At 37.0% G+C, this 17,085-nt stretch overlaps 1 protein-coding gene across 1 annotated transcript in view; it reads left to right on the top strand.

The window, feature by feature from the left end:
* Positions 1-17,085, top strand: part of DNAH9 (dynein axonemal heavy chain 9) — a 459,447-nt gene that overhangs the window by 294,569 nt on the left and 147,793 nt on the right. Inside the window, exons 49-50 of the mRNA XM_072645065.1 lie at positions 6,003-6,263; positions 9,129-9,554. Of these exons, the coding sequence (XP_072501166.1) occupies positions 6,003-6,263; positions 9,129-9,554 (687 nt within the window). The remainder of the gene's footprint in view (positions 1-6,002; positions 6,264-9,128; positions 9,555-17,085) is intronic.

Raw genomic sequence — 17,085 nt, 5'->3', positions numbered from 1 at the left:
TAGATGTTTTGTATGTCCTTATATATGTGTTTCATATATGCAAATATTTTCTCCCCTGTTAGACTATAAGCTCCTTGAGGGCAAAGTCTGTTTTGCTTTTATCTTTGTATTCCCTGAATGTAAGACAGCGCCTGGAAGATAGTATATACTTAGTCTTCATTATTTAAGTCAGGAAAGTCTAGAAATAGGCCAAAAAAAGAAAGACTTGGAAACATGAACAAATAAGATTTCAAAAGGAATGGGCTAATGAGTCACAGGACACAGCGGGCAGAACAAGTTGGCTGAAGAAATTGGAAAGGCTTGTTAGGGTGAGATTATAGATGACCTTGAATATTGGGCTAAGGATTTTAGACTCTGTCAAGTAATTAAGAGCTTCTGAGCAGTGGAATAACAAGGCAGTAGTGCTCAATGTAAATTAATCTGACAATAGTACGTAGGATGTGTTGAATGGGCAGAAACTATGGACAAGATAACTCCTTATGTAATGATTCAAGCATAGTGCTTCAGTAGATAGGAAAGGAAAAATATGGATTCCAAACTTTCCTGTCTTCTTAAACTGTCAGTTCTTACTTTCCTTCCCATTTGCCCTATTTATGTCTATAAATATTTGCAATATCTTCCAGGCTGGAAACCTTGTAAACATCTTTGGCTCTTCCCTTTTTTTAAGTCCACTCTGAAATTTTTTCTCAGAATCGCAGAATTTAGAACTGGAAGAGGTGAACCTTAATTTTACAGCTGAATCATCTGCAGAAAGTCAGAAAGCCAAGAGGCATAGTGTTGCACAGTTTTCAAAATGGAATCCATCCTTCTCTCTTCTTCCTGTTCAATTCCAGATTTAACTTATCCATCTCCAGAGTCTAAGACATATGTATAGATGGGCTAACTCAATGGATTATCTATATAACCGTATATTATAATCTGAAAAAATAGACATTCTCCAACCATTTCATTTTTCTTGTGTGGTTTCTTTTCTGCCTGAAGTATTGCAATGGCTTCCTAACTTCATGCTTCATCTCCTCAATTTGTCCTCCATGAAGATGCCAAAATTATTTTTCATTGAGCACAAGCCTGACTGTGTCATTCCCTTACCCAGTGAGCTCTAATGGATCCCTGTTGCCTCGAGGATAAATTACGAACCTCCACTATACGGTTTTTAAAGTCTGGATTATTGCAGTAGCCTCTTAATGGATCCCTTTGTTTACAGGCTTTCCCCTCTATAGTCCATCCTTTATACAACTGCCGAATCAATATCCTAAGGTACAAATCAAACCATATCATTTCCCTAATCAAGAAGCTTCATCAGAAGGAAGGATAAAACATAAACTTTACTGTTTGACTTCACAATCTAGCCCCAACCCATCTTACTTGGCTTACTATATACATAACAGACTTCCATACATTTTATTCCATCTTTTGTCTCTGTTTTTGCACATGTTTTCCCCATGTCCAAAATGAACTGCCTCCTCACTTCTGATTCATAGCATCTCTAGCTTCCTTCAAAGCTGAAACTCATGCTACCTCCTACAGGAAGTTTATTCTGATCTCTTCCCTTCCCCAATGGCAAGTGTCCTTTTCTTCAAAATTACTTTGTATGTACTCTTCGTGTGTGTGTGTGTCTGTATGTGTGTATGTGTTGGTTCCCTAAGAATATAAGCTTCTTGAGAGCAAGGACTGCTTCATTTTTATCCTTATGTTCCCCAAACCTAGCATACTGCTTGGTACTTAGTGGGAGCTAAATGCCTGATGAATTAGTTAAGGAAGAAGATCATGCTACAAATAAAGAACTAAATTCATTCAAAACTGTGTGGTGGAGGAGTAGGATAGGAAGAGACTTTTCAAACCCTGCTGTTGCCCTCTAAGTTACTCAGACAATGCAAATCCATGTAGAGGGGAATACTTGTTCAGGGGCCTCTAAAATGTGTTTACTTTCCAGAACATGTCTAATGGGGTCTTTGGATGTTTTGTGTTTCTGTATCTGTGCATGAGTCTCACTTTGGGGGGGGGGGGGGGAAGGGGCAGGGCAGAACAGGAAAGATATGCCATACACAGAAAAAAATATATAAAAAAGCCAATAAAGCTCATAATAAATAGAAACTCATAAGGAATACTAAAGAAAACAAAAGGGACAATGAGAGATTTCAGCTTTATCGGGTGAGGGTGAAGGAAGACGATCAAAGAACAAATGGGACTATTGCTTGGGATAGAAGAGATAATGATAATGGCTAGAGCAAGTTACCTCCTATTTTTCTTATTTTCTCTGCCAAGGAGAATTATTTTTGAATTGAAAAGGAAAGAATAAAAATGGCTAGGTAGTTGAAACCCAATTTGTCCAGAGACAGTAAGAAAATGTCTTGCTGCCCTTGATAAGTTAAGATCTCCAGATTGCAGCAAACTATATACAGTGTTCTAAAAGCACTGGCAGATGTGGATGGTGTGCATCTTGTTATCTTTGAAATATTGCAGCAAACATAACAAAAGAAAGGTGAATGTCTCTTTTTATAAAAGGAAAAGAGTAAAGTTTATAAATTATAATTATTTAAATTACTAGTAAAATTATAGAATGTATTATGCAAGTTATAAAATTATGCAAGATTTCTTAGATGAGTTAACAATCTTACTCGAGGACCCTTTAATAATAATATGAGACAATGCAAAAAAAAAGATGTTCATCAAAGATATTTACCACTCTCCAACACAGAGTCCATAGTGAAGAGAAATTACCTATAAATAATTAGGTCTTCCATATGATCTTGTTTGTGAATCACACTGTGATGAGTGTATTAAGCCCCAGAAAATTATAAGGTCTCATGATTAAGATTAATAATCAGTACAAAAAGTTTGACTTAAACATCCACACAAGAAAACCAAGTGGATGAAGAATATCTATTGTCCAAATTGTGATATGAGTTTGAATGGACAATCTATTGAGTTTGTATATTAAACAGATAGATGATGACTGACAGTTAGACACATAATTTTGAACAGATATTGCAAATGGACAGTGAGCTATGCCCAAATTTTAAGAAGAGGGAAGTTGCCTCAATTGCCTTTGGGAAATTACAGTTACTTTAATGAACTCAATCTTCTTAAAATAAAGGTCTATGCTTTTAAAGTGAATTATTTGTTAAATGTTATATGACTTGAAGTTATGGAACACTATATTCTCTATATAAATGAAATTGAGGATCACTCAAATAGCACTGAAGAAGTACATGATAGACTTGAGTAAGGTGTAATACATTACAAACAATACAAAACAGAAGTGGAAGAATATATGAGCAAAGAGGGTAGATTGGTCATGTCATGAAATTGAGAAATAACCAAAGGACATCCTATGTGCTCCACTAGCATTTTTTTTTTTGATGTTAAAAGAAAACAAAGGAAGCTCCTCCTATGATAAACCTCTGAGAGGCCATGGAAAGGAATTGATAGAATGGATAGGCGTAGTTGGATGATGGTCTACATCACTGAAGGAAATATTCATATCAATGAGATCACCGGTCTATTAATATTTGGAGGCTATTAAAGGAATGATTTATCAAGTCCTAGAAAAGGGAATTAAGTTCACTGAAAGCCAACTTGGTTTCATCAATACCAAGTCCTGTTAGCTAACTTCATTTCATATTTTTGGCAGAGTTATGTTGCTCATATATCAGAGAGGTGATGTAGATAACATTTACCTCAATTTTAATGATGCATCTGTCAAAGTCTCATATTATTCCTGTGGACAAGTTGGAGAGAGTTGTGCTAGATGACAATATACATGGGCACATTCAAAGTTTCAATGACCGAACACAAAGAGTTAGTGGTCTAAAGTTAATTTGAGTCTCTGATGGATTACCCTAGAGATAAATGGTTGGCCCTGTGCTCATTAAGTTTTATCAATGAGTTTAATAAAGGCACAACTAGCATGCTTATTTTTGCAAATAATACAAAGCTAAAAATGACAGCCAACATATGGGTTGATAGAGTCAGTATCCCAAAAGATCCCAATGGATTAAATCATTTGAGTGAATCTAATAAGTTAACATTTAAAGGAGACAAATGCAAAGTTTTCAATGCAGATTCAAATCAACCTCACAAGTACAAAGTATGGGGAAGCAGTTCATTTGAAAATTGTTTGGACCTTCTGGTGAATTGTAAGCTTTATTTTTATCAGTAGCATGATATGGCAGCCAAGAAAGCTAATGTGACCTTAGGTCATGTTGAGAGGTATTGTGTATGGAACTAGGAAGGTTTTAATATAATTGCACATTATGCTTTAGGCAGACCAAATGTGGAGTATTATTTTTAGTTCTGTGAAACAAATTTGTTTAGAAATAAATTTTTATGAAATGATGTGGGGGCCACATGAAGGAAGGGCCTTGAGACCATGCCGTATGAAAAACAGATGAAAAATCTGGAGATGTTCAGTCTAGAAAAAAAAAAAAAAAGAAGAGAGACACTAACTACATTCTAATATTTGAAGAGTATAGAGGATTGACCCTATATAGAAAAACTAGGTACAAAGGGTAGAAGTGGCAAAGCAACATATTTTGCTTTGCTATTGGGGCAAGTGTCCTAATAATCAGAGCAAACCAAATGTGTAATGGGCTGGTTTGAAAGAGAGTAGTTTATTTCTCATTGGCATCTTCAAAGCAAAGGTTGTATGAGTATTGAGTGTGCTATCAAGAGGATTCTTGTTGGAGGGTGAGTTATACTAGATCCCTTTCAACTTTGAAATTCTGTGAATCTCACCTCCTCCAAGAAGTCTTTCCAGACTTCCCATCAGATTTTCTTTTTTCTATGAATTCTTATTGCATGTAATAACAGTACAATAAAATATATCATTTTTATTGCTTTCCCATATGTTCATATTAGGTTTACACCTTCAGGATCAGGGACCACATATCATATTATGCATATATCCTTTCAAGTGCTATGTATTCCCATAGCACTTCTATTTAGGTCTCCTTAAATTCCATGGCCTACTCTTTGGCTCCTCAGTCACACACACTGAGAGTCATACCCTGTATCTCACTCTTGCCTACCAGTATTCTACTTCTTTAAGCAAAGCTCTGACATTCCCTTATCTTCCCATAATCTCCTATCATCCAGTCTCTCCATATGCCCCAATTCTCTTAAACATATTCTTTGCCATCAATGGGACCTCCAATTTCTGCACCCCTTCCCCAGTACCTTCTCAAACCATTACCCTGCTCTAACTGCACTTTCCTCTCCCTTCCCACCCTGACTCTATACTTAGAAAATCCAGCTCTAAAATTCACAATGGACTCATGAGGCAAAACGCCTTCCACCTTCAGAGAAAGAATTATGGAAATGGATCATAGAATGAAGCAGACCATTTTCTTTTGTATTATGTTTTGTTTTGTTTTGTTGTATGGTTTCTCCCATTCATTTTAATTCTTCTATGGAACATGACTAAGGTGAAAATGTATTTAACAGGAATGTATGTGTAGAACTTATATAAGATTGTACACTGTCTCAAGGAGGGAGTGGAGAAGGAGAGGGGAAGAAGAGGGAAGGAGGGGGAAAAATCTAAGATATATGGAAGTGATTGTAGAACACTGAAAACAAATCAAATAATTTAATAAAAAAATAAAAAAAATAAAATCCAACTCTGCACTTTTTCTCACTCTTATCTCCTATTTCCAGTCATACTTTGGCAAACCTTAGCCCTCAATCTCTGGACCTCAGTTTCCTTACCTTTAAAATCGGGGTAATTATACTTTACCTGCCTGAAGGCAGGATTCTGTTCCTAACATCTAAGATTCTCTCAGGGAGCAGGCCAAAAGTCTTATCATTCTGTGACCCTTTTTACTTCATAACATCAATAGCATTCACTTACTGCTTCAAGAGAAATTGCTGTCAGAACTGAGCATGTTTCTCCTGGAGTATCCACGTTCCTTTGTTTTCTCTTCAGACTTTCTCACAATGTTGTGGTTGATACATGTTCCCCCTGGTTTTTTGCAACTAACATGCCACATATTTCCAAATTTCAGGTAGATGACCTGAAAGCCAAACTGGCCCTCCAGGAAATAGAGCTCAGGCAAAAGAATGAAGATGCTGACAAACTAATTCAAGTGGTAGGAGTGGAGACAGAAAAAGTGAGCAAAGAGAAAGCCATTGCTGACGAAGAGGAACAGAAAGTGGCTCTGATCATGTTGGAGGTCAAGCAGAAGCAAACAGACTGTGAGGAAGATTTAGCCAAAGCAGAGCCAGCTCTCACAGCAGCCCAAGCAGCTCTCAACACCCTCAATAAGGTAGGGAAATAAAGCATCAAACCCCACAACACTCTACAGCCTCCTCGATGAGTTCCTTAATCACTCAAAAGGGTTTGACCTAAGTATCCACACAGGAAAAACCAAGTAAATGAAGACTAACCAGTGTTCCCACTAGAATTTGCAATTGAATAGACTGGACCAGTTTATATGACTTGGGCAGATTCTGCAGATAAACAGTGAACCTGTCCTAGGATTGAACACAAAGAAGAGAATCATTCGTATTTGGGAAGTTAGGCAGTATTTTAAACGGCCCCAAATTTTGCCTTCGCACAAAGGCGCATCTTTCTAATGCCTGCTTTCTCCTAGTTATGTTTATGGCTGTGAAGCATAAGCTATTGGAGGAATTAATACTTCAGTTTGATAGTAGGTATCATTTGCACTAAAGGCACTGGAAAAGGTCTCATCTAAAATATGTGGGAAAAAGAGTTAGGTTAATGGGGTAGTGAGAAGGAGGTGGGTATGCAGGGTACATGATTTTTTATTAGAAGATTTTATTTTTCCCAATTCCATGTAAAAACAAGTTTAACATTTTTTTTAATTTTGTGTTCTGAATCCTTTCCCTCCTTTCCTTACTTCCCCTGAGACAGTAAGCAATTTGATATAGGCTATGCATGTGCAATCATGCAAAACATATTTCCACATTAGTTGTGTTGTGAAAGAAAACATAGACAAAACACACACACATACACACAAACACACACAAAGTGAAAAATATTATACTTCAATCTGCATTCAGACTCCATCAGTTGTTTTACTTTATGAGTCCGTTAAAATTGTATATGACTCATTTTAAGGTTAGTCTTCATTATTAACATTTTTGCTATTGCTTAAGTGTAGACAAAAAACAAAATAATAAATCAAAATCTGATTTGTGGCATATGGCAATTTCCACGGTATAAATGCTCACATTGAATTCAAGCTGCTTCCAGCACATGCCTGGAGTGAAATATGACAAAAGGAGTGCATATTCTCCATTTGGTATATATTTAATATCAAGAAATTGAGAGGAAGCTTCATAACATATTGACATCGTCCCCTCTTGATTTTACGGAAGGATATAGACAACAGTTGCAAAAGATAAAAAGTCATGAATGAATTGTGGTCTGCTCCATTGGTTAAGGAGAGAGGGTATCCATATCATAGCAAATCTCTAAGACCATCTATTCAGTTATAGACACACTATGATTAAGATTAGTGGTAGGGATATCCTCACTGATTAAGGAGTTGTAACTCCTTGAAATATTAACCACCTGGAGGGCATGGAGAGTTGGATAAGCAGGACTATGAGGACTAGAGGCTACATTTTATAAGAATCAGATAGTCAATAAATAAGTATTGTGTATACTATGTTCTAGGCACTGTCCTAAACAATGGACAACAAAGAAAGATAAAAATGTCATTGCTGCCCTCAAGTTGTTCTCTCATTGTAATGGAAGAGACCATTGCAACTGTGTATGTATGAGATATATGCAGAGTACATGGAAAGGGATCCCAGAGAGAAGGTACTGGAAGTGAAAGTAAAGATCGCTTACGGAAAATGGAATTTGAGCTGAGTCTTGGTGGATGCCAGGGAAGTTAGGAGGAAGAGAACATTCCAGACATGGGAGATAGCCAATGGAAAGTTATAGGGCAGGGAGACAGAGTGTCAAGGGTCAAGAATATCAAGTGGGCCAATGTAGTTGGATCATAGACTATGTTAGGTAGGATAGAATATAAGAAAACTTGAAAGGGAGGAGGGGCCAAGTTGTGAAGGGCTTTAAATGTCACACATAATTTTATTTTTGCTCCTAGAAATAACTGGTGTTTATTGAAATGAGTAGACTATGAACTTTAGGAAAATTACTTTAGCAGGTGGATGGAGGATGGATTGGGACATGGAAAGATTTGAGACAGGGAAACCAACTAGAAGGCAACTGCTATAGTTCAAATGTGATATATGACAGCCCGCCCTAGAATGTTCAAAGGTGAGAACAAGGGATATTGTCATAGTCGAAATAATGAGACTTGGCAATGGATTGGATATGTAGAGCTAGTATGAGAGAGGAATTGAGAATAACAGTAAATTTGAGGGTGGTGGTTCCCTTTAACTGTAATAGGAAAGTTGAGAAGAAAGGGTGGTTTGGGGGAAAAGACTCACACAAGGGATTGTACTTGAAAACCACAAGGGCTTTCCTGATCATTGACCTTCACAAGTCATTTGTGTTTATGCCCATCTGTAATAACCATGTATGTCTGACTGAAAAGTCATATATGTGTTCTCTATGTTAACTTTAGATAGATCCCAAATGTGGAGAGGGACCTGGAGTCTAGGCAAAGACAGCTGGAAAAACATGAATTCCTGTCTTGTAAATATCTCTGTGTAGAAAAATAACACTTTGCTATCAAGACAGTCAAGTGTAGTTAGAATACCCCATGGAACAAAGCAGTTTAATTAAAGAGAATAAAGTCTAGTTGGGTTATAGGGTGGTTCATTTGCATGTAGAATGAAAATTAATTTATAATAATCCTATCTTTTATTCATGACATGCTACATATCTTGAAGAATGTGAACTTCTGTTTCCAGTTGAATGTAAAATAATTGCATATTTTTAATGGGCTGAGAGTTTGTGGAAATGTTGAAAATACATCGCTGATTTTCAACTAATCATTCAGGGAAATATGTGAAATCACTATAGAGCTGCCATTGATTTCCCTCTGATGAGTCATGAAATTTAAAATTCAGAAGGCTGCTTCAGGTTTCAGAACTGTTCTTTCAGATGGATAACTCTGGAACTTAGCTTAATTACTGACTAGGTACAAAGCAAACCCCATTCATTGACTTCTAACAAACTCATCTCCTTTCAGACCAACCTAACAGAACTGAAATCCTTTGGCTCACCACCTTTGGCCGTCAGCAATGTCACTGCTGCAGTAATGGTTCTCATGGCCCCTGGAGGGAGAGTACCCAGAGATCGAAGTTGGAAAGCTGCCAAGGTTACCATGGCCCGAGTTGATGGCTTTCTGGACTCCCTGGTGAACTTTAACAAGGAGGACATACATGAGAACTGCCTGAAAGCTATCCGACCGTATCTTCAAGATCCAGAATTTAATCCTGAGTTTGTGGCCTCTAAGTCTTATGCAGCAGCTGGCCTCTGTTCCTGGGTCATAAATATTGTGAGGTTTTATGAGGTATTCTGTGATGTGGAACCCAAGCGTCAAGCCCTGAGTAAAGCAAGTTCGGATCTTCTTACTGCCCAAGAAAAGTTGGCAGCCATTAAAGGCAAGATTACTGTAAGTGAAACCAGAACCCTCTTGCAATTATTGTTATTAATTCATTCAAAAGCATTTATGAAATGCCTACCATTTGCCAGGAATGGTACTAAAGTTATAGAAATAAAAAGACAAAAACAAGGTTGTCCCTGCCTTCAAGGAGCTTTCATTTTTTTGGTGCAAATAATGTACACCAAAATTTTTTATTATATCTGTGCAGATATATGTGTGTAGCTAGCCAGACAGACAGACAGACAGACATCTTGGAATTCCTAGTACTAATGAAATAACAGGACAAAATGATGTCTGGTAGGTGAGGGCAAAAACAACGGAAAGGGATCAAGCTATTTTTCTAGGAGGAGATGGCATCTGAGTTGAAGTTTGAAGAAAGCTGAGGATTCTAAGTCAGGAATAAGAGGAGAGTGGCATTCTGAGTATGGGAGACAGCATGAGCAAAAGTACAGAGACAGGCGATGAAATGTCTTGTGTGAAGTTTATGTATGGAATCCAGCTTTGCTGGGATAGAGAATGCATGAAAAGGAGTAATGAATAATAATCCTAGAAATGTGAAAGAATTACATGCCAATCCTTTAATCTCTCTACTTTTCTGTGTGTTCTCTCTCACTTTGCTTCCATCCCTGTATACACACTAGACCCTAAAATTGAGGACTTGAACTCCACACTGTCCTCTCTTCTCAAGTCCCTTGCCCCTTTATCCTATTCATGCTTTGGCAAATTCAGACTCTGGATTACTCCCATCATTTCCCCCCCTCTATTCATACCTAATCCTGTTCAATAACGCAGTAGGAAGTTACACAAACATACTGACTGGGTCCACTACAAATATATACTATGTAACCTCAACTGGGCTCTCACTTCAGCACAGCAATCTTTTTAATCTTCCCTAGTTAATTTTTTGTCTTGCTACCTGGAGAATCTATTCCAAATTTCCTCTTCTCTCCCACACTTCCCTCTCCCCCTACCCTCTCTTCACCATTTACTTCCCTGAGAAAATTAAGGCTTAATATTTAATGTGAAATCAATCTCTTCCCCTTCTCTTCACCTCAGTACCCCTTGACATGATTCCCTATTCCTTCTTCCTTTCCTCTAATCTCTAATAATGAAATATCTATTCAATGAATGGGCATTGCCTCACCCTAAGTGAGTGCCCACAAAGCCTTGGAGTAAAGGGCCAAAGGTTTCCCAGTGCATCCTCGATCATCTCCAGTCATCCTGAGGAATATGTGGTCACTGGATTCAGATGGCTCTGGAAGAGAAGGCTGGTGACCTGCACACACCCTCCCTCACTCAAAACAAAGTCAAGTGCAAGTTATGTCATCACTTCTGTGATGATATGATCTTCTTCAGCAATGAAGGACAAAAACCATAATGAAATGATCCTTCTCCTTGCCATGGCCAACTTTTCTATTTGCTGTTTTCTTTATGCCCTTCCACCTTTTTCAAAAATGGCCACTCAATCATCCCTCCCATTTTTAAACCACGTGTTTTTTTTTAAACCACATTTGTTCTATTTTTAAATTAATCTCTCTTTTCCATTATCTCCCTCAACCCCCCTTTAGCATTTAAAAAAAAGAAATGAGAAATAAAAATCTCAGCACATAGTTGCACAGTCTGATGAAAGAAATTTCATTTGTTGACCTTGCCAAAAATGTTTCTTTATGAATTTTAATTTTATCACCTTTCTTCCAGGAAATCAATACATGTCTCATATCCCTTCTTTTGGACACCTAGTACATCATTTTGTTGATCAGAATTCTAAAGACTTTCATTCATTTTTCTCTATAATGTTGTCATTGTAACAATTGCTCTCCTCATTCTAACTCACTTTACTTTCCATTAGTTCATGGAAATCTACCTTTTTCCTCTAAAGCGATTTCATTATTTCTTTTGGCACAATAAAGTTTCATTACATTTACATAACACAATTTATTTAGCCATTCCCCAATGGGAGGGCAGTCCCTTCATTTTTACTTTTTTTTATTACCACAAAAATAGCTGCTCTAAATATTTTTATACCTTTAAACCCTTTTTATGTAACTGTGATGGTTTGGATGTCTTCCTTCAAAGCTATCTGTTCATGTCATTTGACCAAAATTTATATATTGAGAATAGCTCTTAATCTTAGAAATTTTAATCAATTCTTTAGTTACCTGTTTCCCTTTTTATGTAATATATAATTTTCTCATACTTTAAAATATTCCTTCAGGAGTTTTATTGGCATGGTGATAAATAAGCAAATTAGGTTGACTAGTATTGTCTTTTTTATATTGACTCAACCTACTCATGAGCAATGAACGTTTCTCCAATAATTTAGACCTGTCATTCTTTCTGCTAAAAAATGATGAATTCATACGGTGCCCAGATGAATTTTAGCAGATGCAATCACAAATATTTTATAGCTTCTGAGTTATTTTGAATGTGTTTTCTCTTTGTAGCCCTTCTTTCTGATTTATTGTCTGTATTTAAGATTTAGGTGAACTTATTTTATATCCTGCAATTTTGCTTTTATTTTATCTAATCTTTAGTTGACTCTTTAGGATTCTCCAAGTATACCATCATATCATGATGGTGATAATGTTGTTCCCCTTTTACTTGTGCTTATCTATTCAACTTTTTTTGTTGTCTTTCTTTAATGAATATTTCCATTACTAACTTAAGTAGAAGTTGTGATAATAGGCATACTTGTAAACCCTGGTCTTATTGGAAAGGCTTCCTACTTTTCTTACATTACATATAATGTTTTCTCAGTACATCAACAAATATTTATTAAGCTACTGCTATATTCCAGGCACCATGCTAAGTGCTAGGGTAGTAAAAAAAAAAAAATACAAAAGAAATTCCCTGCTTTCCAGGAGCTCACATTCTAATAAGGACATGCAAATAACCATGTACAAATAAATTATAAACAAGATAAATCAGAACAGCAGGAAGGCACTAGAATTAAGGGGATTGGGAAATGCTTCCTGTAGAAAATGAGATTTTAGCTGGGACCTGAAGAAAGCCAGGAAGGAGAAATGAGAAGGAAGAGAATCTTGGCTGAGGAACAGCAGGGAGACTAGTCATACTGGATCACAGAGTAAGGTATAAGAAGATAGGAAAGAGGGGAGGAAGGGGGAAAAGCTTTGAATGTGAAACAGAGGGTTTTATATTTGTAGGGAGCCATTGAAGTTTATTGAATGGGAGTCAGGGGTGTAGTTTGACATGGTGGGACCTTCATTTTAGGATTTAGATAAATCTTACTATATTAAGAAAAACTCCATTTATTCCTGTACTCTTTAAAATCCTTAATAGGAATAGGTGTCTTTTTAGAACCTATTGACATAATCATATGACTTTTATTATTTATATTAATAATATGATTTGTTGTAATTATTTTCTTCTTTAATGTTGAAGCAGCATTCTTAGTATAGAACCTAAACATAATGTGTAATATTTCTAATATGTTGTATTTAAATTTTTACATAGCTGTTTATTAGGGATATTGGCCTATAATTTTCTTATTAGATTACATGGAAAAACCATATTTACATACTAGAAAGAGCATGGAAGGGTACTTTCTTTTCATATTATTGCAAATAATTTATGTGGTAATGGTGCTGTGGTTTCATGATGTGTTGTGGGGGTAATCTGGAATGAATTCAGAGCCAGACCACCTCTAATCCAAGTACAGGCATTTATTGAGGATTGCTGCCCCTCAGAAGAGGGCTAGGTTGCAAGAGGAATCAGAAACTTAGAACGACAAAACAGACAATTTTTATAGTGTAATGGTATTAATTACACAACAGAAATTATGAATATTAGAAAGGCAGGAGGGGTTTGTTAAGGGGTTAGACAATAGGGGAAAGGTCCCTTCTATGGTTCAGTGGTAAAAAAACATCCTGGTCATGCTGTTTTCTGATTGGCTACCTATTGTGAGCCTGTCTGGTTAAAATGGATAGTTAGATCTTATGATCCTTTCTTGGGCTAAATGAATGATATGATTATGGTTGAGTCCAAGGACACACCTGCTCAAATACTTGAATTGGATCTGGGGGCAGTGGCTAGCTAGAAGCAGTGACTGTATTGAGTCTGAGGGCCCTGTGGCGTGGTCAAAGCCAGACTGTGTGACTAAATCAAGACATCCCTGCTATTTAGTAAGGCTTATAAGGAAGTTAGAATATTGGGGCTAGAGGGCAGCTTTATTAGTATTCCATTAATGGAATCAGTTTTTCTTTTAATATTTTATTGAATTTACTTAATTTGGTCCTGGAGATTTTATTCTTGGAGTTCTTATGACTTATTCAAGTTCTTTTTCTGTTACTGGATTTTATATATATATATATGTGTGTGTGTGTGTATGTGTGTGTGTGTGTGTGTGTGTGTGTATATGTATATACATATATATATAATTTCTTCTTTTGCTAATTTTTAAAAATATTTTAAGTATCTGTTTCTCTATACTATTACTTCTGTTATTCTTTGTTTCCTCTTCAATAGAAGATTTTTACAGTAGTCCAAGAGTGAAGGGAACAAAGAGAAGATATATATGGGAGATCTGGTGAAGGTAGAAATGACAAAACTTAGCTACAGATTGAATATGTAAAGCATGCCTCAAAGAAACATTGAAGATGACAGTGTGTATAGTAATGAACTGGGAGGGTAGTGGTACCCTTGAGAATAATAGGAAAGTTTGAAAGCAAGGAAGATATTGAGTGATATATAATGAATTCTGTTTTAGATGTATTGAGCTTGAGATGTCTATGAGACATCCAGTTAAAATGTCCAAAAGGCAGCTAGTGATAAGAGACTGTAGCTCAGGGGAACAGAGTCAAGATGGTGGAGTAAAAGCAGTGACTTGCTTGAGCTCTCCCCCCAAACCCCTCAAAATATCTGTCAAACAGGACCCTAAACAAATTCTAGAGCTAGAGAAGCCACAAAATGACAGAATAAAACAAATCTCCAGCCAAAGACAACCTGGAAGATTGTCTTAACCTTATAACCTTATATGTTATACCCTTAACAAAAAGGGCATATCACACCAGACTGGGAACAGAGTGCAGTCTGGGAGGGACTGTACTGGAACAGACAGGACTGCAGCAGACCTCAGGGGACTGAATCACTGGCAGCTGTGGCAGTTTCCAGACTTCTCAGTCCACAAATGCCAAAGAGAGCATAGAAGGTCAGTTGGAAAACTCTGTGGGACCTGAGTGAAAGAGGAGGGTGCAGACTATATGGGGTCAGACCTCAACTGTAGGGCAGAGGAAGTGGTGACTGTGGCAGCAGCAGCAGCAGCAGCAGTGACTGCTTCTGGAGCTCTGGGATCACAGATGGTGGGGGATCAAGCAGCTGATACAAAATGCCTGAAACCCCACCCCCATCCCCAATGGAAGTAAAGTCCTATCTTGACAAAGAGTTAAAAAGGCAAACATTTGGCTGGGAAGATGAGCAGACAGTGTAACAAGACTCAGACTATAGAATCTTACTTTGGTAACAAAGAAGATCAAAACATACAACTAGAAGAAGACAACGAAGTCGAAGCTCCTACATGAAAAGCTTCCAAGAAAAATATGACTTGGTCTCAGATCATGGAAGCCCTCAAAAGGGATTTTGAAAATCAAGGAAGAGAAGTAGAGCAAAAAATGAGAAGAGAAATGAAAGTGATGCAAGAAAATCATGAAAAACAAGTCAACAGCTTGCTAAAGGAGATTTCCAAAAATACTGAAGAAAATAACACCTTAAAAAATAGACCCAAATGGCCAAATATAACACCAAGGACCCCAGCATACACAGGAGAGCCTGCTATAAAGGTTCTTAGATCTGCTTTTCTAAAAGGAAAGCAACATTTGAGGGGTCAACAACCTACTTTATTCAAGTATACATATATCATTCACTTAGTTCAGAGGGAAAAGTCAGCACCCTGAACTTCAGAGAAAATACAAACAGAAATTACAAGCAGAAATTACAAACAAAAGGACCAACAGACAGACTATCTGACCATAGACAATACATACATCATTACCAGAGAGAGAAGCACCAACATCTGAGTTTTCAAAGTCAGGGGGCTCCTTAGTGGATACCCAGAGTCTCATCTGGCACAGGAACCTTCTTCCAAAAATAAGCCCCAAAGTAAAACCTCACCTCAGAGTATATGTACTCTTTTCAGAACTGGAAGGTATGACCCTCATGACCCAGTGCCTCATTAGAAATTAACAAAAGATGTCTGAGGCCTATTAATAGGCAGGAAAGATCTTTAACTGTTCTCCCATCACCACCCTACACACTCACCATTAGCCTTACACTAATATTACACCAAAGAGGTCCAAAAAGCCAATGAAGAGAAGAATGCCTTAAAATCAGTATTGGCCAAATGGAAAAGGAGGTCCAAAAGCTCAAGGAAGAAAATAATTTCTTCAAATGGAAGTTAATGACTTTACGAGAAATCAAGAAATTATAAAACAGAATCAAAAGAATGAAGAAATAGAAGAAAATGTGAAATATCTGATTGGAAAAATCACTGACCTGGAAAATAGATCCAAGAGAGATAATTTTAAAATTATTGGACAATCTGAAAGCCATGATCAAAAAAAGAACCTAGACATCATCTTTCAAAAAAACTGCTCTGATATTCTAGAACCAGATGGTAAAATAGAAATTTAAAGAATCCACTGATCACCTCTTGAAAAAGATCATGAAAAGAAAACTCCTAGGAATATTTTAGCCAAATTCCAGAGTTCCCAGGTCAAGGAGAAAATATTGCAAGCAGCCAGAAAGAAACAATTCAAGTACTGTGGAAATACAATCAGGATAACACAAGATCTATCAGCTTCTACATTAAGGGATCTGAGGCCTTGGAATGTGATATTCCAGAGGCCAGAGGAACTAGAACTAAAAAAAAGAATCACCTACCCATCGAATCTGAGTATAATCCATGGAGGGGAGGAGGGGTATTGGAATTTCAATGAAATAGCAGACTTTCAATCATTGTTGATGAAAAGACCAGAGCTGAACAGGAATCAAGAAAAGCATGAAAAGCATGAAAAGGTAAAGAGGAAAGAGAAATTATAAGAAACTTATGAAAGTTGAACTGTTTACATTCCTACATGGAAAAAATGATATTTGTAACTCATAAGACCTTTCTCAGTATTAGGGTAGTTGGAGGAGATAGATAGATAGATAGATAGATAGATAGATAGATAGATAGATAGATAGATAGATAGATAGATAGATAGATGGATAGATGATAAAGGGTGAGTCAAATATGAAGGGATGATATCAAAAAACAAAATTAAGAGTTGAAAGAGGAGTATATTGGGAGAAGGAGAAAGGGAGAGACAGAATGCAGTAAATTATCTCTCATAAGAGATGCAAGAAAAAGTTTCACAGTGGAGTTCCCCAGGTGAGATGAAATGAGTGAACCTTTCTGTCATCGAATTTGGCTTAAGGAGTGAATAGCATACACAGCCAATTAGGTATCTTACCCTACAGGAAAGTAAAGGAAAAGGAGATAAGGGGGAGGGGATGGTAGAAGGGAGGGTAGATTGAGGAAGGGGGT

The sequence above is a fragment of the Notamacropus eugenii genome, chromosome 2 (genome assembly GCF_028372415.1).
Source record: "Notamacropus eugenii isolate mMacEug1 chromosome 2, mMacEug1.pri_v2, whole genome shotgun sequence".
Lineage (NCBI taxonomy): Eukaryota > Metazoa > Chordata > Mammalia > Diprotodontia > Macropodidae > Notamacropus > Notamacropus eugenii.
This window is presented reverse-complemented; position numbering and strand designations above follow the sequence as displayed.